At 38.7% G+C, this 26,724-nt stretch overlaps 2 protein-coding genes across 7 annotated transcripts in view; both read right to left on the reverse strand.

Moving 5' to 3' along the window:
- Positions 1-361: 361 nt before the first annotated feature.
- On the reverse strand, positions 362-16,669 carry phrf1 (PHD and ring finger domains 1). 3 transcript variants are annotated; one of them, XM_028002988.1, is made up of 20 exons: positions 16,558-16,624; positions 15,307-15,490; positions 15,111-15,232; positions 14,889-15,008; positions 14,511-14,707; positions 14,338-14,421; positions 14,108-14,241; positions 13,913-14,004; positions 12,884-13,062; positions 12,499-12,631; positions 12,244-12,365; positions 11,924-12,117; positions 11,625-11,747; positions 10,831-10,988; positions 7,386-9,267; positions 5,696-6,867; positions 5,500-5,576; positions 3,577-3,717; positions 2,218-2,346; positions 362-2,102 (listed from the first exon to the last, which is right to left on the reverse strand). In XM_028002988.1, the coding sequence occupies exons 3-20, from the start codon at positions 15,196-15,198 to the stop codon at positions 1,938-1,940; spliced, it is 5,190 nt and encodes a 1,729-aa protein (XP_027858789.1). In that variant the 5' UTR covers positions 15,199-15,232; positions 15,307-15,490; positions 16,558-16,624; the 3' UTR covers positions 362-1,937. The 3 variants fall into 3 exon arrangements, with proteins under 3 accessions (XP_027858789.1, XP_027858780.1, XP_027858799.1); XM_028002979.1 differs by lacking the exon at positions 15,307-15,490 and having other exon boundaries at positions 16,558-16,669; XM_028002998.1 differs by lacking the exon at positions 15,307-15,490 and having other exon boundaries at positions 15,111-15,200; positions 16,558-16,642.
- Positions 16,670-22,398: 5,729 nt separating this feature from the next.
- The window catches only part of rassf7a (Ras association domain family member 7a), a 35,101-nt gene continuing 30,775 nt past the window's right edge, over positions 22,399-26,724 (reverse strand). For all 4 annotated transcript variants that reach the window (XM_028003151.1, XM_028003141.1, XM_028003131.1 and 1 more), the window contains 3 exons: positions 24,945-25,092; positions 24,757-24,864; positions 22,399-22,448 (listed from right to left, as the gene is read on the reverse strand). In XM_028003151.1, coding sequence (XP_027858952.1) covers positions 22,417-22,448; positions 24,757-24,864; positions 24,945-25,092 — 288 coding nt within the window. In that variant the 3' untranslated portion in view covers positions 22,399-22,416. The remainder of the gene's footprint in view (positions 22,449-24,756; positions 24,865-24,944; positions 25,093-26,724) is intronic.

Genomic DNA, 26,724 nt, shown 5'->3' on the forward strand with positions numbered 1-26,724 from the left:
GTTTGGTCTTTTCCTACGTAGTTTAAATTGAATTTTAAGTTATCAAACTATATCACAGTAGTTGAATCTACACTTTACAATGGTGGTTGTGCCAGTAAATATGTGCAAACTGGATAAATATTAACCTTTATAAATTCATTTGCAAATGTAGATGTTTTTTAAGGGGCAGAAAGCCACTCTGCACCACAGAAGCATTTAGGATGCTCTACCTGTCGCTCTAAGAATGAGGAGCAAAATATGAAATGCGACAAAGTGTTGGCATCTTCTGATAGTACTGCTTCAGACCACAATAATATGACCAGCAGTATTAACATGGAATGCACTGTGAGCATAAACTTAACTTAAAATGACAAAAACTTGGTAATTTTTTAAATTACACAGTTTTATTTGTGTCCCATTTGAAAATCACACAGCCTTTTCAATCTAGTTAACTGAACAGAAATCAAAAACATTCAGATAAGGAGGAGCACCTTTTCTTTTAGCATCTTCCATATTTCAGGTCCCTGGCTTTATGAAGCCTATATACACAGGTTGTAAAACCAAAGTCCAACAATCTAGCCAGTAAATCTTTACAGTAAGCAACTAATGAACAGTAGATCCAACAATTCAAAATGTGTTTTGCTGTGAATATTTTAAACAGAAAAAGCAAAGTTAAGACTGAGACAAACTAAGTTTAGAACAAATACAGTTAAGCCTGTATCTGCTGCAGAAGGGTTAAAACCTTAATGTTGCTAGCAAAAGGCATGTTTATTTCAGTTGCACCTCTAGTGACAAATATTTACAACATGTGCGAAGGTGTATAAGCTGACCTCACCAACAAATACATCAATGCCAATAAACTTAGTCAATCATTAGTGAACACAGAGCATGAACAGCTATAAATGAAACAGATATTAAAGAAAATACAAGACATTAAAGCAGTAGGCTTGGATAAAAAGTGGACAAACATTTAGAAAGAAATGGAAGGTTGAAATAGTTAAGTTGTTCTAACTATTACATCTATATTATGCCCTGTGAAAATGCTGTCAACTAGTTAAAAACTAAAATAAATAGACAAATTAAGTATTGTTTATTCAAAGAATTGTTCAACTGATGACAAAAAAACTGACTCTAACAGCTGATTTCCTATATTTCTGTCATGAACTGAAGCAAACCGTAGACCTGGTGTTACCCCCTGTGGCCTCCAAACCCGCCAAAATAAAAAATAAACAAATGTTACAAACCTCGTATACAATTTTCCTTCATTCAACTACATTTAGTAGAGTTAGACGTGGAAGACAACACCGGCTTCCAATTACAAAACTGAAATATCCTCTATTTTTTTAAAAAAAAGCAAACATTCAAAGACGGCAATTATTCACAACAGGTAAAACGGATGAAAGAATCCCTTAGGTATTTATATCAAAACTCAATTATTTACAACTGAATCTCAAATTCATTTGAGATTTAGGTCATTTTTTTTTTCTACAAAATTGCATATCAGTGTCTTTCCGTAATGTGACAAACGTCATGAATATGCATTAGCTGCATAATTTCACCACTTGAGGATAGACATTTAGTTTTGCCACTTATAAATAACTAATTTTCTTTATAGAAAACAATAACATCCATAGACAACATGAAGCCAAAAGCACTCTGTATCCTCAGAGTGAAATGGCAGATAAAGGATAAGGCTACCTGATTTATATTTCTTGGATTCCATTTTAATGTTTCTCAGCTGGACAACACAAAACAATCACTTTCAGTCAGAGACAACCCAAAATGAAGACACAAATGGGTAATTCAAGTCACTTTTAAAGAACGTAATACATACATTAAGCAAACATTTAAGAAACTATTCCATAACTGAGTGTTCACTTCAGTTTACTCTTTTGGGGTTGCTTGAGATATAGAACACAAAACTGGGGATGTGAGTGTTCATGAGTGTTTATGATTCCTTATGGACTGTCAGATAGTTTTAATGGCTCACTCTGATCCTCAGGGACCTTTGCTGAATCGTCTCCTTTTTTATGTCTCCTTGCATGTTTGTATTTTTCCACATACGCCTTGATCAGATTTCCCACTTTCACTGGGTTGATTTCCCCACTTTTGCTGTGGCACACCTTGTGACCAGAAATAAAAGATCATCGTGTAAGAATCCCTTAAAAAACTAAAGTTAATTATATTGAATTACAAAGTATTTTTTCAAAAGGAGTTTTACATTTATTTTTGACTCACCTTTAGAACAGCTTTACGCAAAATCTCTTTGTACTCGTCTTTGTTGATGTCTCTCCTTTGGTAGAAAGGCTTGATAGCTAACTTCACTTCTTCAACAGCTCTCTCCTGCATATGCAGCTTTTTGAGATACTATTAGGAATAAATCATTGCTCATGTTACAATCTAATCCTCAGATGTTTTTATATTTATTTCAATTTACTAGGCAGCTAATATCAGCTTCTTAAACTACTGATCACAACCTAGATCAGGGGTCTCAAACTTGCGGCCCACGGGCCAACTGCGGCCCTCGGGACGATAGTTTGTGGCCCCCGCCTTAATATGAAAGTTTAATGTTAGTGCGGCCCGCGAGTTTGATATAATTGGCACTTTTCAGTGTTGTGTGCGGAGCTGAACGAACTTACCAATCACGGTGGAGGATATTGCTCTCGGGGGCGGGACATCGGCCGGGCCTATTTGCATTTTCTATTTGTCATTATTTGCATGCGGTACATGTGCAATTTCCGCGGCCGCTCCCGCTTCACGTGCTTCAGCATCCAGTCTAGACCCGGAAGTTGCTGATCAGTGTAATGTAATAACGCTTGGGTTGTGTTTAAGGGAGGAGAGAAGGCGGCAGATTCGTCAGGACGGTCAAAAACTCACAACCACACTGGTACTGGGAATTCCACAGTGTTATCCTTTAATAAATACGCTCTTCACCAACCTTACAAAGCCCGGTTGAACGGCTGCTATATTATCAGAGATGAAAATTGAGCAGCGTCCAAACAACCCGTAACATTACTAAAAAGTTAGGGAGCTAACATGTCCGTCCAGCACGTTTCTCCCACGCTCTCTACAGAGAAGCTGTGGCGCACACTTCTGATATCATTAGCAATACTAGAGTATCTTAAAGAGACACTACACAATTACGGCTGTTACAGCGCCTGACTACGGCCAAATATGGTAATAGGCAATCAGAAAGGTTCGGCTGAGGAGACCGCGTGTGTGAATGCGGCCCAGCCTCACCCAGACTCTACCTCCAGCAGCCCCCGGGTAAATTGAGTTTGAGACCCCTGATCTAGACGGTATTGTTCAATTCTTTTACTCAGTGATGTGCCTGTTGCGCCAACGGGACACATCCAGCTCTGCAGTAATCCACATCAGGAAGTAGAAATTTCTTAAATTTTTTGCTCGTTTTTGCTAGCTGGGTCAGGTGGGTTTTTGCATTTTTTAATAGAAAACAAACTTAATAAAATTATGTTGAGAAAAAAAAGTTACAAAGTAAATGTGCTTAACATGAACAAAAAATCTAAGTGAATAAAATAATGTATATCTCTTTAATAATCTTATTTGAGAGCTAAAATGAATAAATGTCATTTTTACCTTGTCTTTCCTTGACAAATCCCCTTCTTCTGCTTCTCTTTGCTCAGTGGTTGATAACTCCTCAGGGTTGAGGCCTTCCGAGCTGGAATTAGCAGTCAGTAAACCAGCAACACTTTTCTTTGAGGACTCACACACAGTGCTCTGTAAAAGTATGAATTATTAATTTAACCTAATATGCAAAATCAAAAGGGAAAGTCTTGCACAGTACCATTCAAAATTATTCCCTCTTATGCATTCCTTCTGTGGGGTTTTTTGGCAGATCTAAATGTCTCAGACCAAATGTCTTTCAGCATCAGTCAATAATAATATGTACAAAATACAAAATGGCTTTCAACTATGATTTTATTTATAGAGACAAACTGCTTTCTAAACCCTCCTGGATTAGAGTGAAAAAGGATTCCTGCCAAACTAAACACAGGAACTCCGTATGTGGCTCAATTGCTTGGTGGAAATTAGTGCTATCAAGAGTTTCTTGTAGTATTGCTTTGCCCCATTGTTCTTTACACAACTGTTTGAATTCATTCAAAGAGGAGGATTTGAGCATGAATGGCCTGTTTACAGTCATCCCACAGGATGGGAGTTTAATCACAAGAAGCACCAGGAACACATGAATGAACTTTTGGAGGGAAATGACCGTGATCTCGTAGCTAGTTTGGGCCAACAATGAAATATTTGGGTTTATTTGAGTTAATCAAAATCATAACTTGGAGATTTTCCATTGCTGTAGCCGCAAACATCATTGGAGCAACGATGGCAGCCCACGGTCCTGTCAATATTCACGCCTACAATAGCGGGAAACAGACAGTAATGGAGACATTATGGTCATTACGGCTGCATTAGAACAATTCTGCAATGGGCCAAATTTCCTCCATAGCGCTGTAAAAGACTCATTGTCAGCTATCGCAAAATACTGATATCTGTTGTTGCTGCTAATGGTGGCTCAGCAAATTATTAGGTGTTGGCTGAAATCTCTCTCGCACAGAGAGAGATAAACCCACACATGTGGGTTTACTTTTTTTTCATTTAAAAACTGCATTAATCTTTACTTGTGTTGTCTTTCACTAATATTTAAATTGGTTTTATGTTCTGAAACACTGTGACAGTGAAGTATGACAAATGTGCAAATAAATGGGAAATTAGAAAAGAGTCAAACACTTTTCACATCACTGTAGATGTTCTATTATCCATTTTGAAATGACTGACACGCAAGACTACAGACATTGTTTTATGATCTTTTATAGACTGACAGATATTACTGACTTCGTTTCTTATCACTGCTTGAATCTATTTACACTAGTGTGTATTGCTTGTGATGTTGGAAGTCATTTACGACAAGTCAGACAGGTTCTATTTAAGGGATTTATGATTCTAAAGGTCTGGCAGTAATCATGTCTGAGTTTGGCTAAGGAGCATAAGTCAAACATGTTATTATTTACAGTTACTCCATGATTTAAGTAGTTAAACAACTTTATTATTATGGCCAGAAGGTTTGCAAGCAATTTTCACTTAATTGAACATCAATATTTGTTTTAAGATAATATACCTTTGCATTGCAGGATAATTTTTGCACATGTGGTCTGAATTTGCCGTTTCTATTATTATTTCATAGTGTAAAGATATTGTGTATTTATACAAATTACTTATCATGCATGGGGACACAGTCTGATATACATTAACACACATCAAAACAAGATCATAAGAGCAGTGTTTTCAATGAGTGGTCAAAGGTTTAGTGGAGACAAAGATCTAGTTTCGTTTCATCTGAAAATGCTTCAGAATCAGTTTCAACCATGTGACTTTTTCCAGAGACAGCCTTGAGGCACACACTGCCACCTGCATGTCAGAACTAAAATTATGTTGCACGCACTTTAAGAAAATGCATGCTGAGAAGCAAACAAACACTATGAAACAGCTCTTTCTGACCTGAGTGGATGCCTGGACAGCCAAAGGGGGTTTGCGAGATCCTTCCTGCTTCAGCTTCAACTTATACAGCGCTAGCTCTGTGGAAGTAAAACAAACACAAGGCCAGAGATTGAAATGGAAAACAAATCTCTAAACTTTCACTCACATAAAAAATATGAATGAAAATGAAGTAAAACAATCTGATGACAAGACTTACTGCTTGGAGATTTCTCTGGCTGAGGTCCTTCTGGCTCCTGTATGTTCCAGGTGACACGCTTCACTTGAGTCTTGGACTTTGATCCCGCTGCAGCTGATGTCGGCTCCGCCTCTTCCTTCTCCTCCACAGCTTCTTTCTCCTCTTCAGCGCTTGCACCACTACCCTCTGCAGGCTCCGATTTGATGTGATCGAGATTGTCCAGCATTACATCCACATTAAAATCCTCATCAGACTCTGAAGGTTCCGGTTTTGTAGGGTCCGCCGCCCCCGCTGTGTTTTGTTGTTTGTCAGACTCTAATGAGCTTAGCTGAAACTGACATACTGAGTCATGGAGAGGGTCTTCGGTGGACAGGGTAGGAGGTGAGGAGACAGGCGGAGAAGGGCAGTCCTGTGTGGGACTTGCCTCAGATTTGATTATGGTTGTTTCATACAACTCTGTCTTGTTCTGATCCTCCATTATCTCATCATCGCTCTGGGACACTGACAAGGAAGGTTTATCCTTTTCTTCACTTTTAATTTCTTTACCAATGGGACAATCTTCAAACATATCCACAGGTTGCGGTTTTTCTTTTTTGATTTCCTTTCTATTTTTTAATTCTACTGGGATTTCTTTAGCCTGAATATCTCTTCTTTCAAAGTTTTTGTCTTCATCTTTTACCTGAGAAACAAAAGAACAGGAAGGCAACTCTTGTTTTTTCACTCCAGCACATTTGTTCTTCTCTCTGCTTCTTTGTGTAATTTCCTTCTCTTTTTTTCTTTCCTGTGGAAGATTTGCTCTTTTCGAGGATGAAACATGTGAAGCTGAAGTTTTGTCTGTACTACTGGTCGATCCTTCCTCTTTCCTTCGGTCTCTTGAGCCGGTATTAGTCCTTTGTCTCCCATCTTTAGCTCTTGAATCCACTTTATCTCTGGATGAGACTGTTGCATGTTGCTTGGCACAATCTTTCCTCCTTTCCCTAGATCTAGACCGAGATCTTGAACGAGATAAGCAACGCTTACGATCCTTAGACCTCGATCTGGATCTAGACCGTGACTTGGACCTTGACTTGGAACGTGATCGACCATGTCTTCTGTCCTTGGACACTCTGCTTCTCTCTGTGCATTCATTTCGCTCATTACCTTTATTCTTCTTCATCTTTGAGTGCTCTCTGCTGCTAGAGCTCGAACAAGATCTACAAAACAAAATGACAAAATCCCTATGTGATCTATAAGATTTAAAACACAAAAAGTGATCAAGCAAGCTGTCACCAGTGGCTTTCAAATATTACCTGTGCAATGTTAAAATGCCCGGTTTTTGTGATGTTAAAAATGGGAACAAGATAAATCATACCATCAAATAATTGAGCACATTTGTGTTTCTTATTTCAATAAGTGGTAAATTTTTTTGCAATCTGGATTTGATAATAATTAAAACCAACTTAACATGTATCTTATTACCTACGACTGAAGTAAAATCTAATTTCTGATTTTGTTTTTTTATTCTTAGCTGAATATGATTTTTTTTCTCCTTCAAACAAATGTATTTTTAAGTTTATTTATAATAACTGTCATATATTACATGTGGAAAGTTTCAAAATTATTTATCATGGTGTACAATTTTTTTTGCATCACAAAAGTTTGAGATTTTAACAGCAATATCTTCCCTTTTGACAGCCACTGTGCTCTACAGCTTGAACAGCTTTCCACTCACCTGGACCGCCTCTTTGTCTTGTCTTTGGACCGTGATCCGGACCGCCGCTTCTTCCTGTAAACTCTGTCTGGAGAGTTGGGCTGGGAGCTGTCAGAGGTTGAGTGTGCCCTCTTTCTTTCTCTTGACCTTGATCGCCTGGAGCTCCTGTCTTTCTCCCTACATTTTTCCCTTTCCTTCTTTTTGCCATCCTTATCCAAGGCATGAAGGTCTTCTCTTCTGCCTCTGTCTGTCTCTGAGCTACTGGGATCCTTTGACGATTTGGAGGTTTGCTTCCTATGGCCCAAATCTCCCATCAGTGTACTGGAACAGGTTGGTGAATCATCTGATTTAGTCTCTTGCATCTGTTTCTTTACGATGGAACCCGAGCAGGAAGGTGATGAATCATTCCTGTAGTTGAGAAGAGATCTACTGGAAGTTCCGGCAGAAGGTCCACTTCTGAGGGGAGTATCATCCTCTGCTTTTATGTGTTTAACATGCTGATAAGAAAGTGATGTGGTATCTGCACTCTCACCTTTTATCTCACTCTCACTTACAACCCTGTCATCAGAACTTTCATATTCATCTGAACTTGGTTCTTTTTTAATTACAGTATCAATGAATAACTTTTGCTTCTCCTGCTTAACTTCGGCTAAATCGGATTTCTTTTCAACTTTGATACAATCTTCCGGAAATATTATTTCTGGTGTTACAGTAAGCTGCGAACTCCTGGGTATTTCCTGCGAAAACTCTGTCTCCTCTGATTCAGTTTTCACCTGAATTGCATCCCAACGTCTTGGCACTGAACCCTTGTTGTTTCCTAAAGTAGAACGTTTCCCTCTGTTAGTGCCAAATTGAGAGCTGAAGTTCAGGCTTGTGGGCTCGGTTTCGTCGCTCGAGCTACTTGAATCAGATAGCGTGGGGTTAAAAGGGTCGTAAATATTGTCTTGCTCCTTGGTGACTGTACAAGATGCCAGAAGTGTTTTCTTGTCTTTGTGCATTTGCTTCTTTTTTGCTTCCTCTTCTTTTTCCCTCCACTGTTCTTTTACGTTGCTTCCAGCTGAAGTGGATGACGTTATGCTGAGCCGCCTGGCGTGCCAGGAGTTCCCACTGGAATTGATGCGAAAACTTACAGCCGAAGATGAAGAAAATGGCGCCTGCCGAGTCTGGCTTGCAGGAGTGGTGGAGGAAGAGGAAGCGAAGGAATTTGAGAATGCTGATGATGAGCCGGCTCTTTCCGGCCTGTTCTTATGGCCATCAGAGAGGCCCTTCTGCTTATCAACACTCTGTTGCCTTCCTTTGTCCCCAGAAAGGCTGTTCATGCCACTTTTAGGCAACCCAGAACCATCGCCAGCACCAGCAGAATTACTACTTCCTCTACTACTGTCAGAAATGCCACCATGACCTGTATTGTCATTTGTGACACTACTATTCTCTCTTTTTATCTTCGGTATGCGAGGAAGCACAGACACATCTACCCAAGTGGGTTTAACGGGAGCTTTCTTAGGTTGGGACAGTGACAGAGCTGTTCCTTTGTCCCTAAAGTTGGAAACCTGGATGGGGTGAGCAGATGAAGAAGGCATTTCTGTTAGGCCTCTCATGCCATTGGCTGCTACTGATCTGTTCGGATGAGGAGGCAAACTCGGATTCACTCCAGAGGTTAAGTCAGAATGTGGTCTCGATTGGTAGTGGTTGGCAGAGGAGGGCATGAAGGAGGGTAAATGAGATGAGCTTGGTGTCAACAGTCCATTCACAGAGGTAGGTGAGGATCCTGATGGATTCCCATTGTGGTGCAGAGATGCAGAGTTGTCTCCTAAATTGTACGAACACCCTGGACTGTTGAGGGCGCTGGTATCACTTGAACTACTGGTGTTCCTGCTGCTTGGAACTGGTGTAGGTTGCATCACTGCAATAGAAAATATGTACAAAAAAAACCACATGGTTTATTTTAACTCAAGACGAGGTTTCTTTGTGATGATTGAAGACAAAATTTTACGTATTTTAGGCACATCATTAAACATTGTTATGTTTGAATAAATGTGATTAAATCCTCACCAATTTTGTGCAACAGGTAAGCACAAAGGCTGTGTAATAGTTCATGTTTTGAATAATCTAAATAACACATTTTTCTCTTTCCTCTAACCCACAAAAAGAAATCAAAAGGTCAACAAAGAATGTAAACGCATCAAAACACAAAACAGCTAATAGTTATGTTTTGACTGTGGCAATAAATAAAAGAAGGCTCTTATTTTAGATTGTCAAAAATAATAAGAGTGAACTAGAAATATAGGTAATTGCTCTCGTTTTAGTCAGGAGTGACATTCCAAAGAAGAAATAATCTGTTTCTGCTTTATCCCAGTAGCTCCAGGAAATACCAAACTGAAGCCAGCAAACAATCATTTTTATTCTGTCCACAGATCAATAATCTAGTTCAGGTAAAAAGTAACAAAATGTGTCAAATAGATAAATGAAACCCACAATCCAAAGAGCTGCACAAGATGATGACACCCAAGAACATAATAAACCACTTGCAGAATTCAGACATCATCAACATGAACAAAAAAGTAGCAACTAAAGCATACAATTTTAAAAATGACATGTCCAGTACTTTGTCAATTTTAGATCCAGCATTGATGCATTGATATCATCTGCATATAATAATAGGATTGCTGCCGATGTTGCAGAACGCTGAGTGGCAAATTTATAACTGGGGTTTTATGAACTATTTTCAATGGTCAATGTAGAACACATAGCCTGGCAGCTGGTTAGAGATATAGAGGCAAGTGTTTCAGGATTTGTTTTAATCAGTTTGTTTGATCCTGGGGGTACTCAGTTTTAGGAAGACAGAGGATTCCATATACAGCAGAAAAGTTTTAAAAATATGCCTCTGTATTTCTCCCATGATTTATGAAAACCTAATCTGAACTCTGAAAACAACACATTAGTACTAAAATGTTAGCTTGTGTGTAGGCCTGACACAATAATCAATAAATCAATTAATTGCATGATTAAAACAAACTCAATAACTTCCATTTTTCTCTTTTTCTACCAAGAACTGGATGATAAAAGTCTTCAGTTTGGTGCTTTGGTCTCAACTAGCACCGAAGGACAGTTTTGTTTAGAAAGACGTCAAAATTCATTTCATTTTTTATTTATTTATCTTGGATATTTAACATGTCTTCCAGGTGTAGCGTTAAATGTTCACTAGAATTTATAGAATTTTTGTGTTCCCATGACCATTATATTACTTATAAATAGTCTTAAAACAACAATATTATCGTTTATCGCAATAACTTCTGGAGCAATTTATCATCGGGCAAAATTTGTTATCATGAATGGCCAACTTGTGTGGACAACAAAAGCTGTGAAAACCATTTTCAAATATGTTTTGATGAACATATTTTACAAAATAAACAGGTAGAGTGTATTTACATTTTGCTGTTTTTATAAATGTGCAAGCCACACTTACTTGGCTTTGAAGCTTTAAGAGAACCATCTCGACTAATGACGACATCAGAACTGTCCATCAGGAGGATGCTCTGTCCAGAAAGGATGCTTCCGAGTAGATCAGGGACAGGAGCAGCTTCCACAACACCCGCCAAGTGAGGGACATTCACACTTCTCCTACTAGAGCGCCACAAATAAGATTCAATTAGAAATTTGACACAGATAAATCCATATTGAAATCACCAACAGCCAAAAAATTGTAATAGTTACACAAATTATTTAAAAACCTTATTTTGTGTATCTCGGGTCAACCTCCTCCCACTTTACAGTGTTTCTATCAATTTTCCCATTCAAAATTTTTACCAGAAATGCTCTTACAGAAGTTTGTTTTTATCATCTACATAGTCGACAGTCATGAAATAACAAAACATTGTAGCTGGATTCTGATTTGATATTGTCGTTACAGCACTAGGCACCTGAAACTAATTCAGTTCCAGCCCAGGAAGCTTAGATTAGAATAAGATGAATCATTCTAAAACTCTGGTTTAAACTTAGGTCATGGATTAAAGATTAAAGTTAACAAAAAATGTTTTAAATGTCTTTATTTTAAATCAGTGCATATTCATTTGTGGGTTTTGTCTTGTTAAGTTTGGTGTCCTACTGCCACCTACTGACAGGTTAAGCCAAAGGAGTACATTCACAACAAGCAAAAGAAAACACATCTCAAAAGGCATAAAAAATGTGTTTTCCGAGGACCCCAGATGCAGAGTTACCTCTAAAATTCAAAGTTACTAAAGACAAAAATCTGAGTGCTACCTGGAGAGGCCTGCAGTGACTGGACGAGCCACAGGCTGATGAGAGCGAAGAGCAGACCGAGAGATCCCTCGCCTTTTTGCCTCCAATAGCGACGTAACCTGGGCTTGCTCTTCAACCTCTTCACTGGTCAAACAAAGATCATACATCAAAATTATTATGGTATACGTGTTAAACGAAAATGCCTCATCACATGTGTGCTGTGTAACAACAAATCCTAGCTCAAGCTAAAATGCTGCTGTCTGTCAAGTAAAGCAAACAGAAAGCATTTTACATGATCAAGCAGTACTATGTCTCCTTACTGGTCAACAAATGGATCCAGGTCAAATGGATCTCCATAGATGGAGAGTGATGCGGCTCCAATGTCGGCACGCATGCTACTCAAAGTGTTCTCTGACGGTCGGTATACTGTTGGAAGTGAAGAGCTCTTCTTATCCTTTACAATTCCTAGATTATTGGCAATACGGCTTCTTGGAGTGGCTACCTTTCTTTCAATCTGATGGAAAAAAAAAACATACATAACTTCAGAGAAAGACCTCACACATTGGCAACATGGCAAATAATTTTACTTATGCTTTATAAATGAAAAGAAACAAACCAATACGGATGTTGAAACACTTACAGCTTTTCTCCTAGATTTGCTCTTCCTTGCCCTTCGTTTTCTCCTTTTGACTCTTGTTTTTTCTGCTTGACAATTGTTCCCCTTAGAAGATGTCTTCTTTCTTCGCACCTTTCTACGTTTTCCTATCAAATCAAACAAGGTTCATCATTGAAAACAACCACTGACGACAACAAACTGTCCAACATCTTTTCTTCTTCAAACTTTGCCTACTTTGTCAACTTGATTGACTTGGAGAGCATTTACTGACTTACTTACCAGTTTTGCGTCTCCGACTCGATGGCGCCCGAGGAGTGATGTCCCGTACATACACAGCGGTGTTGAGTCCAGCAACCACAGCATTAATGGTTTCATCTAGCCAAGTCGACTGAATCAGATATGTTGGAGCCAACTACAAAAGGTGTGTTTGCATTACTCTGCTGGGATGCTTTCAAAGCCTGATATCGTGCAAAAACCAATTTCAGTACATGCACTAAACTTTAAATGTTTTAACTGAATCTTATCCAAACACAGAACTTACTAAGCTGGAGTTACCAGTTAGTTTCAACCAGATGAGAGCACAGCAAGTGCATTAAAGTTTAACACCACACAAATGCTTTGCATGGGTTAGGATATTTGCCAAGACAAAAGCGTCATGCCAAACCTGCGATGTGCGTGCCTGGGTTATGCGATGTCGGTTGACGTTGGCTCGAACTCTCTCACTCTGTTGCGTTCGGGCGATAGCCCTGGTGGGACCAGCGGTGTGAGTTCGAGACCTACTGGTGGCCGGACGGGGAGTAGAGAACAGGCTGTCTGTGTCACTGATCTCCTCAGCTGAACCTCCTAAAACACATTTTACAGAGACTGATGAACTCTCTTCAAGTTTATTCCTTTTTCTCAAACTCTTTGTTATGCTGTTCAACATACCAATGGAAAAACTACATGATGAAAAATCTGTTTCATTATAATTTATAATTATAATCAAATGTGGAAATTCTCTATGTAGACAGTAGATATCTGCTTTAAAGTTATATAAATGTCCTCTCCCCCAAAGTACTATATCAATTTTACAGCATCTTTCACAATCAGCAAGTTTATTCCTACCGTGAATTGAAGTGTAAAATCAGAGAACATTAAAGAGAACCCAGATTTTAAAATCTCCTGATATTTCAAACAAATCATGACACTAGGCTCATGGAATCACATATCCTCCACCAATTTCCACATATCCATCATTTTGACCCACTCATCTTTACAAAATTGTTCTAATTCAACAAATTGGTGGATTCTCGAGTATGAACGTCCTTTTTAAGGTCTTGCCACAGCATGACTTGACTAGGTCCAGATCTAGATCAAAGTCCAGATCAGGCCTTTACCTTATCTGTCAAGGTCAGGTAATTACCCCAATTGTCATTACTCCAATATCAATTGAGGAAATTGTGGTCGGCCGTCCACTGCTGGGAAGGTTCACCACTTTCCATGTTTCCACCACTGGTGGATATTGGCTCTCACTGTGGTTCTCTGAAGCACCAAAAGCCTTAGAAATTACCTTGTAACTATTCCCAGACTGATAGATATCACTTACTTTATTCCTAATAAAGTAAAGAATTATGGAAGGTGTATGTATTTCCACAAACTGCTATAATTGCTTTTTGCAAAATAAGTGACTTTGAAAGGTAACTTAAAGGCTTACTTGACTGGCGATTGTTGGCCTCACACTCAGGACAAAACCATTCCTCAACAGGAACAGAATCAAGAGGAGGCGTGAGGCACTCCATGTGATACCTAGGACACAAGTAAGGTTTCACTCTCGTAACAATTCATTTTTAAAAGGGGCAGATGAAAACCTGCTGAGAACACTCTATGCTTTGGTAAAACCTCATCTCACCCCGCATCACACCCATCGCAGAGCAAGAGTCGGTCCTCGTGGTCACTGCCCCCACACACCTCACAGTTGGTCTGCTCCAGGTCCAAGTCTACCGTTTCCTCCTGACCTGCCTTCACAGGCTTCTGAACCGTGACCTGATCACACACTTTACAGAATTAGCCCACATGATACTAAAGGAAAATCTCAGTCATTTAACTTTTCAAAGTTTGTGTACAAGGAACCATACTCACAATTTTCTTTACTTTTCCTCCATAAGATTTCCTCAGATATATGTTGTCAAAGACAATGCGGTCCACAGGACATGAGTTTGCATTCTAAATGGGGGAGTGAATTAATATTTATAATGTCATGTTCTTTAGCGTGTTTTTTTTCTATCTCTGAGTTGAAATCGTTTCAGACTCACCTTAGTCCATTCTAGGATGCAGTCAAAACAGAAGTAGTGCTCACAGTTCTCTGGTGTTGCAACAGGTTGGCTACTGAATGAGTTCAGGCAGATGGGACACTTTTCTCTGTCCTCGTCTGAGCTCATCTCTGCAAAGTCAGCAGAACCTCCTCCAAAGGTTCCTTTCCCTGACTTAGCATCTTCCTCCTCTTCATTATCTAGAAAAAAAAACAAAAAACACCATTCCTTTTTTACAGCACAGCAAAAACTGTTTTCACAGAGGATACAACGGAATAACTTCAGCAGAAAGAAAACTCCTCAAAGAACACCATGGGTGTGTATGCTGCGCCATAAAGCTCATCCATTTCCACAGAGAAGATCAAGCACTGTGTCCATTACCATCCTCTTCCTCACTATCTTCCTCCTCATCGTCTTCTCCATTTGCAGTATGTTCTTCTTCGTCATCACCACTATCAGAGTCTTCCTCTTCAGATTCCTCGTCGAGATCATCTGAGTCATCTATAATCCACATAGCGATAATTCAATTAAAGAAGTAACAATAGATATAAAACCTCAAGGAATATGAAATAGATTGAAGCTAAACTCATTTAAAGAAATCACCTGAGATGGCCCATAATGCAGCTCTTTTTCCTTTGCTGTGCGATGAACTGCGGTTAATCAGCTCATCTTGGCTGTCGTCTTCATCCATGGCTGACCATCAAAACAACAGCACAGAAACTTCTCTAAAATTAAAGAAATTATGTAAACTCACATGACTTTTTTCATTACTATGTTGATGCTAATTTGAGAAACTGACCCAATGCTACTTCGGAATTGGACAGTCAAGTGGTTTGAAGTGAGGTAGCTGGAGTTACACTCCATTTCAAGAGGAGAATCCACCAGCACATACACTTGATAACCCGCTCACATTCAGCTAGGGGAGCGGCATACACCCACCTCAGCTGTGTGGCTGATATAGTCATAGTGGGCTCATGTGGATGCTGAGATTAAAATGTTGTCTTTAGTTATTAAATTAATTCATGCAACTGGTTAAATGTTGTAAATTTCAGATATCGAACAGAATGTGAGCTCTAGCAGTTTAAATAACAATTTTACACATCTTTCATATGATTGATGAATCATATCACTGACAGCGCAACCTTACTTAGAGCGACCCCTATCTAGGCCTATCACAATAAACAATAAATCAACAAATGGCATGATAAATTGCAGCAAGCTCAATTTCTATTTGAATGCTTTATCATTTTCTCTTTCTACCAAAAACTGGAAAACAAAATTCTCCTGTCTGGCTTTTTGGTCTCAACTACACCATGTGTATATTTTACATGTTATGTTTTATTTTTATGATTACACTAGTAAAAATCTAAGAATACTCCCACTGAGAGATAAATAAAAAAGGAAAGGTTAAATTTTAATCTTAAATCGCCCTGCAAAAAGATCATGACATTTTCTTTTTTACTCTTTCATATGAAGTCTTTCCACCCATTTATGACATTTAAAAACAAAACTGTAGAAAGCTTTCAAAATCTGATTCCTCAGCCGTTCCTTTTTAACTTGTATTCCACCTTCATTAAACCTTCATTCATTAGCTAATCAAATATTGCTACCTTTTTCATTCTAAATATTATTGCCGAAGGTTACTACTTAACATTTAAGAGCTAACCAACAGCAGAATTATGCAAATGCTACATTTGTAAACAAAGAACAAAATTCATGACAAAATAGTATTTTTCAGCAGTTTTCACATAAAGTAAAAATACAACGGAAATATGCATATTGATTTTTAATGCTTATCTCATGACAAAAAAGATGCCCAAATTTCATATCAGTCTTTTTTTCCAAGAAATGACGCTAGCTAGTAAAATTAGCTTCAGTGTAGCTTGTCAGCTAGCCTCGGAGTAGCTAACATTAGCGAACATTAACCACTAGCCCGCTTACACTCTGTGCGAAAACCAGTCATTGCGTGGAGCGTTTTGCGTAACATTAAGCCTGCTTTCATACACCTATCATTTCACGCAGAAGCATTTGTTTATATTTTTAAACCTACCCTATTCAGTAGAGAAAGATATGTTCATATAGGTTTGAAGTCTCCACTGTTGGTGAGTGACACCACCGGCTGGCTAAGGACGGAAATTACCGAGTGAACTTCGACATATCGGATTCTTAAAGAGACCGTGCACGTTTAAAAAGATCCTCATTTTCTGAATCAACGTAAGAGCTGCTGCATTCACGGTTCTAAAACTGTTGGTTGAGTTAAGTGTCACAAAGTTCAAAACAAATTACGTGTGATTTAGTGAAGCTAAACAAAGCAAAGCACCGTAAATGATACCCAGAGAAAAAAACAATATGAACGTTTACTGTTACCTGGGCAGTAAAAAACCTCAAAATTACATAAATATGAAATACATGTGTACATGTGTGCTTTTAGTCATTTTTGTTAATTTATGTGCACATATCTGCTAATAAAGTTTAATAATAAGTTTTAAGAAAATCCAATTAAGGAAGGAAGGTCAGTACTACAAACCTTTCTCTGAACTTGTAACTGCAAATTGTGATTGGTATTCAATGAAGTTCATTAAACAAGGGAGCAAAGAAAACACAAACTCGGCAACAGAAAACCCTACTCTTATCTTTCATAAGTAGTTTCTTTAAACGTTCAGAAGTATATTTTACTATTATATGTAAGTTAAATTTTGAATAGGCTCTCAAAAACCTGAGACTGCTGACACAAAATATCAATAGTTGAACCCCAAACTTAATTTTGGGAATAACCAACTTTTTTAGTCAGTCTTTGAACATACTTTTTTTAAAAGAGCGGAATAAATCGCCCTCTAGTGGCTTGAAAAAAAATTACAAAAATCAACAGTTACATAACAAATCTCTATTCCTGGTTTGACATTGGGTTAATATATCTTAACAGAGATTAATAATAATAATAATAATAATAATAATAATAATAATAATAATAATAATAATAATAATAATAAAAGAAGGTTTTTTAGAATAATTGCTGGAAACTTTACTCAGTTTCTACACGTCGTCTGTCAGATATCTTAACGCTGATCTTGTGACGTTTAAGTGTAAATGACTGGAACGTTATTTTATTTGTACATTTCAAAACTATTATGATGTTGTACAATGTGCTAATGATGTTCCTGCGCTGGTTCCTTAAATAATTGAGTGTTCCCTGTCCTCCCTTCCTCTCCGTCATCATCATCAGATCAGACTGTCATGCAGCATCCTTGGTACGTGCACAGCCACACTCCGCTCATGGCAACACGGTACACAAAGTAAGCCGAGTTCAACCACTCCACACCGGAGGGGTCGGACCGCTCTCAATCAAAACGGCTTTAAACCCACGCAAACCAGCTCGAATGGCTGCTGCCGCCTAACAGGGTGTTTAATTACGGTCAAAGGAACCTTTATAGTAAAGAGCTGCTTCACTAATATGAAGCAGAGCAGGGGACTGTTAACAGAATAATGGTTTATTCCTGAAGTACGACGTGCAGAACTGAACGCGCCGCACCCCAACTACAACTCGAACAATCGAGTGAACGTGCTGTTCTTGAACATCCCGCCCATCGAGCTCCGGATATGTCAATAATTAACAAGAGGCGGGGCATGGGGCTGCGGCGCGGCCTCCGATTGGCTGAGCGGGATGCCAGTTTGCTGTACATTTGCATAACCAGGTCGGGTTGCAGATGCATGGGAGTGGGCAGAGCGGGGGTAATGCAAGTGAACTGAACTTCTGCGGCGGTATAGGCTTTAGAATATGCCTAAATGCGGCCAACTTTAATCTTGCGCTGAGATTCCATTAATAATGAAAGGAAAAAAATCATTTTGAAAATATGGATATTAAATATCACAATGATGGAGCAGGAATTAACCTTTTTTATTTTTACAAAAAAATATTCTAAAAGAAAACTTGGGATTGGTAAGTACCGCTACATTTTTAATGAACATGCAGTCATAAATGTGATACGTTAATCACCGTGTGATTTTGTTATAAATGTCTTTATTTTGTGTTTACTATAACAATGTGTGAGAATGAAACTTTCTTTTTACCGTTTAGAAGCAGTATGATGTGAACTATATGTTAATGTCCTGACTGATCCATAGATCATGAACAGGAAGTCAAATCTCATTTCACTCTGATGATGTCACTATTACATAGTTGAGAAGATAGAATTATTATTATTTTTAAATACAGACTTCTTTTGTTTTATCCAGTTGTATGACATTGCATACTAAAACGATTATTTTTGACCAGTTGATTCATCAATGAATGATGACACAGTATTCATTTATGCTCCACAGAGTGTGTGAGGCGAAACACTGTCACTATAACCTCTGAGATCTAAAAGCAGGTAAGCCACTGACTAACGCACATTGTGCCAGTTGCCAGTTCCACTGTGCGTGTGACAGCGGCTAACCTGGTTTTGAGAATACCGCTCACTCCGCCTCGCCTTCAGACCAGCTCCAGCCAGACACCTATATGTACATGCTGTTCTTTATCATGTCCTGTGCGCTGCTGGGAAAGGCCTGATCCACTCGAATGCCCTCCCAGTGGTTTCCACTTGTACTGAAGCCACTTCCTCCTGTGTTGGCATACCTTATTTAGGACCCAGGTGGCTGTTGCTTTGCCTTCCCAGATGACCTTTTGCCATCAGTTGTGGCTGTTGGCGAGTTTTGTTTCAGTTTCTTTTTCATAATTGTGGGATTGATCCGTTTTCTCCTCAGCAATGAGAAGTTCGGGGTCTCTGGGTCTCCTGAAGGCGAGGTTATTGTTACGTCAGTGGAAGGTTTTGATACGAGTTTTAGCGATATGGGTTTTTGTCCAGGGCAGGGTGGAATATGAAAAGGACAATGCCGCTAAAATAGTTGCCATTGATGTTCAATTCTTGTCTTATGATTTTGTGGCAATAAAAGGGCTATGTGAGTGTTTTTTTTAATGAATAAGGAATTTCTGGTATCATTTTTAGTACCAGAAATACAAAACATTTCTGGTACATAAAAAAGACTGTTTAGTCCAAAAATGGCTTCTCTTTTGTTTGTTTTTTTGCTCTGAACATTGATTCTATCAGGCCCAATTTGAGATTTGTGAAAACTTTACTTTTTTTTTGTTGAAAACATTTAAAAACATTGTTTTTAATACTTCCATGGCATGAGAACTCGCCTAATTTGAGACACAGTATAAATGCACAAAACTGGACTGACTCTACAGTAAGTACAGTTTCTTTAAAACAGACTTTGTGAGGGCAACACGAGATGTAGCGGTACAGCGGGCCCATGTGAAGAAGCCGTCAGGCTTCGGCACATCCATGCGGGGTTCAACTCCTGACCTCAGGAGCTTCGCTGGAAGTTTTACTCTTCTTTTGGTTCCCCATCTTATCTGAATTCTCCCAATAAAGACTACTGATGATATTTATATTGATTCATGTAAAAGAGTATCGTTTTCACAAAATATAGCTAAATCTCTTTCAAATTTATCAGTCAAGACCATCTAAGATCCAATCAATGTTCTTTAGCTCTTAATGCTCTGACAGTATAAAGGTGTTTTGTGTTTGGTTGTGTGTGGGGTTGGGGAAGTAGGAGCTTGCCCAGGGTGCCATCCATGTTTGTTCCACAAAACCGCTAAAGCTGACTTCAGAATGTAGTTATTTTCCAGACTTTTGAATTCATGTAAATAATATTCACCGAATTTCTGAGCAACGTCATATCGTTTGTGCATAAAGTGTATTTGTATGTGCATGAAGTGAGAAGTAAAGTTGTGACTTAAATCATTTGTTGCCTAATCGCTACTCAATTTGTCTTGTCATGTAGAGCATGTCTTCACAGGATTCTTTTTATTTTTTATTCCCTCCTCATCTGCACATGATGAGTCTTTGTGACACAGAGGAAAAAGACAAGAGTGTGTCTCACCACTCTTGAACTTTAGCTGCCTGTCAACGTCATCCTAATATGAGACGTGCAGACGCTCACCCTCGTCTTCATTGAGAAGATTGTTCTTCCAGATGCTCAGCTTGATCAGTCTTCAGTGAGAACGAGATAACGCAAAATGCTATGCTAAACTCCCAACACACAGAACTCTGAAAAATCTTTAGAATCTGGTTTTGTATCATTATGGGAGTTTAGCTGTCTGGGTTAAATTTAAATGAGAAATGCTGAAAAGTTCCTCTTATTAATAAAGTAAAATTCTAATCTAAGCTTCAGTTCAATAATGCATTTATCTCTAGTATCCCTCAATATCAGCAATTTGAATGAGATAGTCCGTGGGGAATGATGAATTTAACAGTTTTGTAGTAGAACTAATATCTGTGTAATATTCTCCATGTCCACGAGAGGGCGTTAGTGTACCACACGGCTTTGGGTTTGTCCAGACAGTGGGAACAAAACAAGGATTTGAAGCTTATCTAACCCTTACAAAGCCAGACAGTTCTAAATCTCCTCATTATAATCCAATTCTGCGTAGTGGATCAATGTATCAAAACTTTTGGTGTCATGTGCTGGAAACATTGAAATGGGCAGGGGGGGGGGGAATGATTTTAAGACAAGGATGAGAAGAAAGAAAGCTTGAAAAATGATGTACTTGCCCCGGGATGGCAGAGGAGGGTATTTTTAGAAGCCTACAGGGTATCAATCCGGGGTCAGCCAGAGCACACGGGGAGGCCTACGTCATTCAGAGTGTGACAAACAGCAAATTTGGTCTCCAGGGTAAACAAACGGCAACTGGGTGGAGGACTAACGTGGAGAACAGGACCTTAATGGATGTGTATTTACCATGAAGATTTATGATCACTGGAGATAAGCTGTATAGTAGGACAGATTTATTTGATTTTTAGTATACTTAGGATTATTATACAAATATAAAAACTGAATAGCGTATAGTTACAGATAGGATTTTTAGGGTATTTCTTCAGCTAAGAAGAAATATCCTAAATGGAAACTGAAACTTGTGTCCATTTGACCTTGCAAAATAACTCAAGCTGAGACAGATTGGAAAGAGTACCTGTGCACAGATTCTCAACTCAATTCTGCTGTACTGCAGACATATTCTTATACATAATTAAATTGTTGTAGCTCTGGCTTTATATTGAGGGTCGCTGTCCTCATGGAAGGTGAAGCTCTGCCACAATGTCAAATCTTCTGCAGCTTCTAACAGTTTTCCTTCCAGGGTCATCCTTTATTCGGATTAATGCGTCATTATATCATGTAGGAAAAAAAGTTACCTGACAAGAGCTCCTCCTTCTTCCTCATGTTTACTATGAAGTCTTTGTGGCAAACCTTAAACCAGACTTCCTATGGCTTTTGTTCAGACGTGATTTCCTCTTTACAACTCTTCTATACAAGACAGATTTCTGCATCATTAACAGTAATCCTGTCTCCTACCTAAATTGTGTCCCTCCACAGTTCCTCCAGAGTTACCAAGGGTCTACTGGCCTCATCTCAGAGTAAGAGTAATTTGTTCAGGGTTTTCTTAGTTTAAAAAAAAAGAGAAAGAAATTAAGGCACAAGTGCACACTTGTAAGTCAATAGCTTACTGCAAGGATTTCAAATGCACAGTTTTCAAATAAAGTTTTCTATAATTTCATATAGAAGTTTTTGTTTTAAAAAAAATCACTCAACAAAAGGATATCTAAAACATGATTCACATTTTATTATTTAAATACACATTCATAGTAATAATCTCTATTGGTCAAAGGTTCCTAAATTATTTTACATTTCATACAGATACCTTGAAATGTTTACAGTAGCAAAATGTTGTAAATATATCTTTCTTATTTATATAAAGTACTTGTAAGGTAAATTAATAATGAATGGAAATGTTAGGAAGCAAAAGGGGTTAAACAAAAGGTGACGGTGACAGAAAAGTGAACAACTTTCCCTCGGCCCTGCTGTCCGTGTTTTATCTCCATGACGACTCTCGGGATGTCAGGACTGCAAGACACAAAAACAGGTGGGGGATGATGATACCTTTTTTTTTCCTTTTTAAGGGGATGGAGGAGGGTTGGTGAAACATTTTCAGCTAGAAAACATCCTTCCCTGCAGGCACACACACACACCTCCAGGGAATACAGTCTGACACAGGATCGGTTTCTGGGTTAATTAATTTGCCCACAGATTTGGGGTATTACTTGAGATTTGCAGTCCAAAACATTAATTTGAACACAAGTGAATATAAAAAGTGTCTATTAAAAGAACTGATATAGGCATGTATCTCCTATCTCAAAGAAAAATAACACTGCATATGTGAAGGAAATGCACACAAGACACGCACAACAGTTTGACCGATCAGGATATTAGGAGGATTCGTCCCAAAGTCCTACATGCTTTGAAACAGTACATAAATCTGAATTATAGTGTATGAATTTCAATAGTATTGATTGAAACATTTTTATAATTGTTATTAGGGCACACAGTGCCTTGGAGAAGTATTCATACTCTTAGAACTTTTCCACATTTTGTCAGAGTACAACCACAAACTCCAAAAACAATGCAAAGTAGCACATAACTGCAGAGCAGAAGAAAAATGATTTTCATAAATACATAGCTGAAGATGTGGAGTGGATAGCATTCAGTCCTCTGCGTAAAATCATGTGTAGTTTGACAAGGTCTGGTCTTTCAATAGGCTTTTCAAACACGTGACTATGTGTATTCTAATATGTGCGTATGATTAAGACCGTTCCTGCGATGGACTGTCGACCCGTCCAGGGTGTACCCCGCCTCCGGCTGGACAGCTGGAGATAGGCACCAGGACCCCTGCAGACCCCAATGGGATAAGAGTGTAAGAAAATGAATGGATGGCTGGATTAAGATCGTTGTCATGCTAGAAGGTGAACCTCCATAGTCCCTGATGTTCTCTTCAGCCTCTAATTCTTTTTTCTTTAGCTGGTATTCACTTCTATTCCTCATCTCATCAACTCTAATGCCTCGTTTCCACACAGCAGTACATCACAGGTCTGTGGAGTTCAATGCGCTATTTTGTCTGTTTCCAATATAAAGGTGACCCATAACACACCATTCGCTGACTTTCTTTAGTTGTAGGACCATTTAGGACAGAGACACAGGCTCCTATGCTGGACCATAAAAAAGTGTTCAGAACTCAGTAGAAATGATCCATAAGTAATTTCCCTTTTCTTAATGAAAAAAAGCATCATCATTGAAGTTTGTGGTTGAAACCTGACAAAATGTGAAAAATCCAGTGGGTACAAATCCATTTACAATGCACTGTACATTATTTACCTTTATTCCACAGCACAATGAGGTACATTGCAAGTTCTGAAAGGTCAAACTGTGGGTGTGAAGACAGCACAATTACCAGGCACATCCGTCCCAGAGGAAGGAACACAAGAAGCATCTCAACAAACGCAGCGCCTGTGGCTCTACGTCGGAAATGTATTTTTTTTTAAACAAGGATCTTGGTAAAAATAGACAATCCTTAAAAAAGTCTTCGGTAACAGGTCCAAAAAGATATCAATACATTTCTCTGTAAGCACACAAGGCCCAATGCTTTACACAGGAGGAGAATTGTGAAAGGCTCTTGCTCTTTGAAAATCAAGCATCATCAAAGTACAAGGCATTGTGCAGATACATGCTCCCACATGTAAATTAATGGTACTCATAAAGAAAAGGTCAACTGAAATTGTTTTGGCCCAGATTTTTTTCCACATCAAAGTTAAAAACAAACCCACAATCAGAACGTCTGGCACAGTAATATGAAGTGCAATCTATAAGTTACATTGAGATACAGTGAAGAGCAGCTGCTGGGAGTTGATTTTTGACTTGAGGGAGGGGAAGGCCACTCGGAATTACAAAAGGAGAGGATTAGCAGCAAATCCCAAAATGCATTAAAGAATAACAGAAGCAGTTTTGGTTAGTCCAGAAGCAAATAGTGTGAGGCAAGGAGGACATGGAAGTGCAGAGAAGATAAACCCTGGAGAATCTAAGCATAAAAGGATGAGAGAAACACTAAAAAAAGGAAGGTGGAGGACTGCATTGAATGCAAAAGGCTACGGACAGAACTAAGAGAAAGCTGTTAAAGAGAAGCCTCTTATCCTGCAATGGTTGAGCAAAGGGAAGGTAAGAAGTGGAAGAGACCACCAGTGCACTGATGGTTTAAGAATCAAACACCGTTATTAAAAGCACCCGCTTTAAGCACAAGAAAGCTGGAGTAGATATGAGGGCGAGGGGCTCTGGGACCAGGGGATGGAGACGTGGGAAGCAGCAGGGTCTCACACATACACACCCTCAGGGTTGAGACTGGACACTAGAGGGTTTTGCAGGTTCCGCGGATGTCCTAGAAACTGCTTGGCCGTCGGACGAGATGGAAATTCCACGGGAGTCGCACTGCGACCTGAAGGGGGAGAAAAAAGGAAAAATCTTCAGTAAATGGCCAACTTGCCATATATACAGAATGTGTGGCATCCATACTACCTGCTGCCAGTTCCAGCTGTTCAAGCTGTTCCTGCAGCTCTGTGCGTGAGTGGGTATGAGCCGGCACGACGCCTGTCTGCTGGATAAACTGCTGCAGATTACACTGCCTCAGCTCCTTATTCAGATCCTCCAGCTCATTCTGCTTAGCCTGAATGGTGAAGGTGGAGAAAAATCAAATGTGACTGGGCTGTCATTGGCTGCATGTGTGTGTTAAGCGTAAAAATATATATTTTTTTCTGGGTCAGTTAGATTTCTTAACAATTGTTAAAAAATAATGCTTCCAGCGTTTACCACAAGAGGGCAGACTCTACACATCTAAACGAGTCACTGGTGCAGATTACTGCTTATCAGGTAATTATCAGTCCATTAAGCAGAGCCATATAACCGCCTAATTTTATCAGATTAACACAACATGACGCATATTTACACATCAACGTAATGTTTATCAACCAACGTTATTGAAAATATAAAGTTCTGAGCTTTTTGTTGAATAGCAACTTCATGCTTACAAAATGAACTTTAATGCACAAAAGCAAGGTGTCAATCTGCTTCAATTGACCAAAACAAAGTATGCATCTGCAGGGCATTTCTCCCTTCCACACTCACACGTGCTATCTGTGCGTGTGAGTGTGTGTGTTTGGATAATTGATGTTGGACTGAGAAAGCCTGCTGAGGCAGTTCACACCTGCAGGTCTGCCTCCATTAGCCCGATGATAGGAACGCTGTGCTCATCACGGGCAACATTTTAACGCTCTGCTGGCTGCCTCGACCCATTCCGCTGACTGATGAGTGACACAAGATCTTTTTCATCAAAATGGACTCAGCCTTCTCATACTGTTTTATGTTTAGAAGTGTTAACATTTTAAGGAAGTGAAGGCTTCCTATTTTCTCTGGCAATTACTGTACATAAGGCAATATGTTTTTTTTTGTCCTACACATGCAGTGCTGTTTGCTAGTACAATATCTGATGTTTTAACAACCTATATAAAATAAAAACTAATCTTTGTACTCTATGTCAGGTACCTTTGTAAATCAGGGGTAGAGTGCTGTGACAGTCTATGACACACAGTTCCTCTTGGTCCTTTTAACTAAGCAGTAAATATGTCAGATTTTGCCTTGAAAGGCACTCAGACTGAAAAGTCAAATGAGCTTCCCATAACATAGTGGAAAAACTTCTGCTTCAAATTTCTGACAAAGACTCAACCTAACCATTCTCATTTCTGCTAAGCTATCATGAAGATGGAATTATTTTTTTCTTTAATCCTTTGACCACCATAAATTTTGTGAAAAGCACATACAGTCAGGAGAAAATAAGAATAAAACATCTCATGAAGGGATGGTCAATTATTGTATAATTTATTGTTATCTAAAAAAAATTGTATTGTAACAAGAAGTATGACTTATTGTAAAAATGATTAACTGTAATTGATGATGTTTAAGACGAAAAACTAACAGTAAGTTTGGGGTTGTTTTTTCAGTGTTGGTTTCATGACAGCATCAATTAATGTCTTTATACTTCCAATTCAATTGTACTGAAGTAGCTTATTTGATAATATTTTTTGTAAGAGCAGTTTTTGTGAGGTTCTGATAAAATAAAAGTTTTAACTAATCTATTTTTTAAACTATTACTTCACTATTACTTTTTAAATATCTTTTCACCGTACCACATAAGGTTCATATTGTTCCCTCCCAATAACTTTTTTTCAGTAAATATGTTTCTAATGAGGCCAATAATTTAAATAATATGAACATACAGTTAAATTTTATCTATACAGACGTC

The sequence above is a fragment of the Xiphophorus couchianus genome, chromosome 2 (genome assembly GCF_001444195.1).
Source record: "Xiphophorus couchianus chromosome 2, X_couchianus-1.0, whole genome shotgun sequence".
NCBI classification, from domain to species: domain Eukaryota; kingdom Metazoa; phylum Chordata; class Actinopteri; order Cyprinodontiformes; family Poeciliidae; genus Xiphophorus; species Xiphophorus couchianus.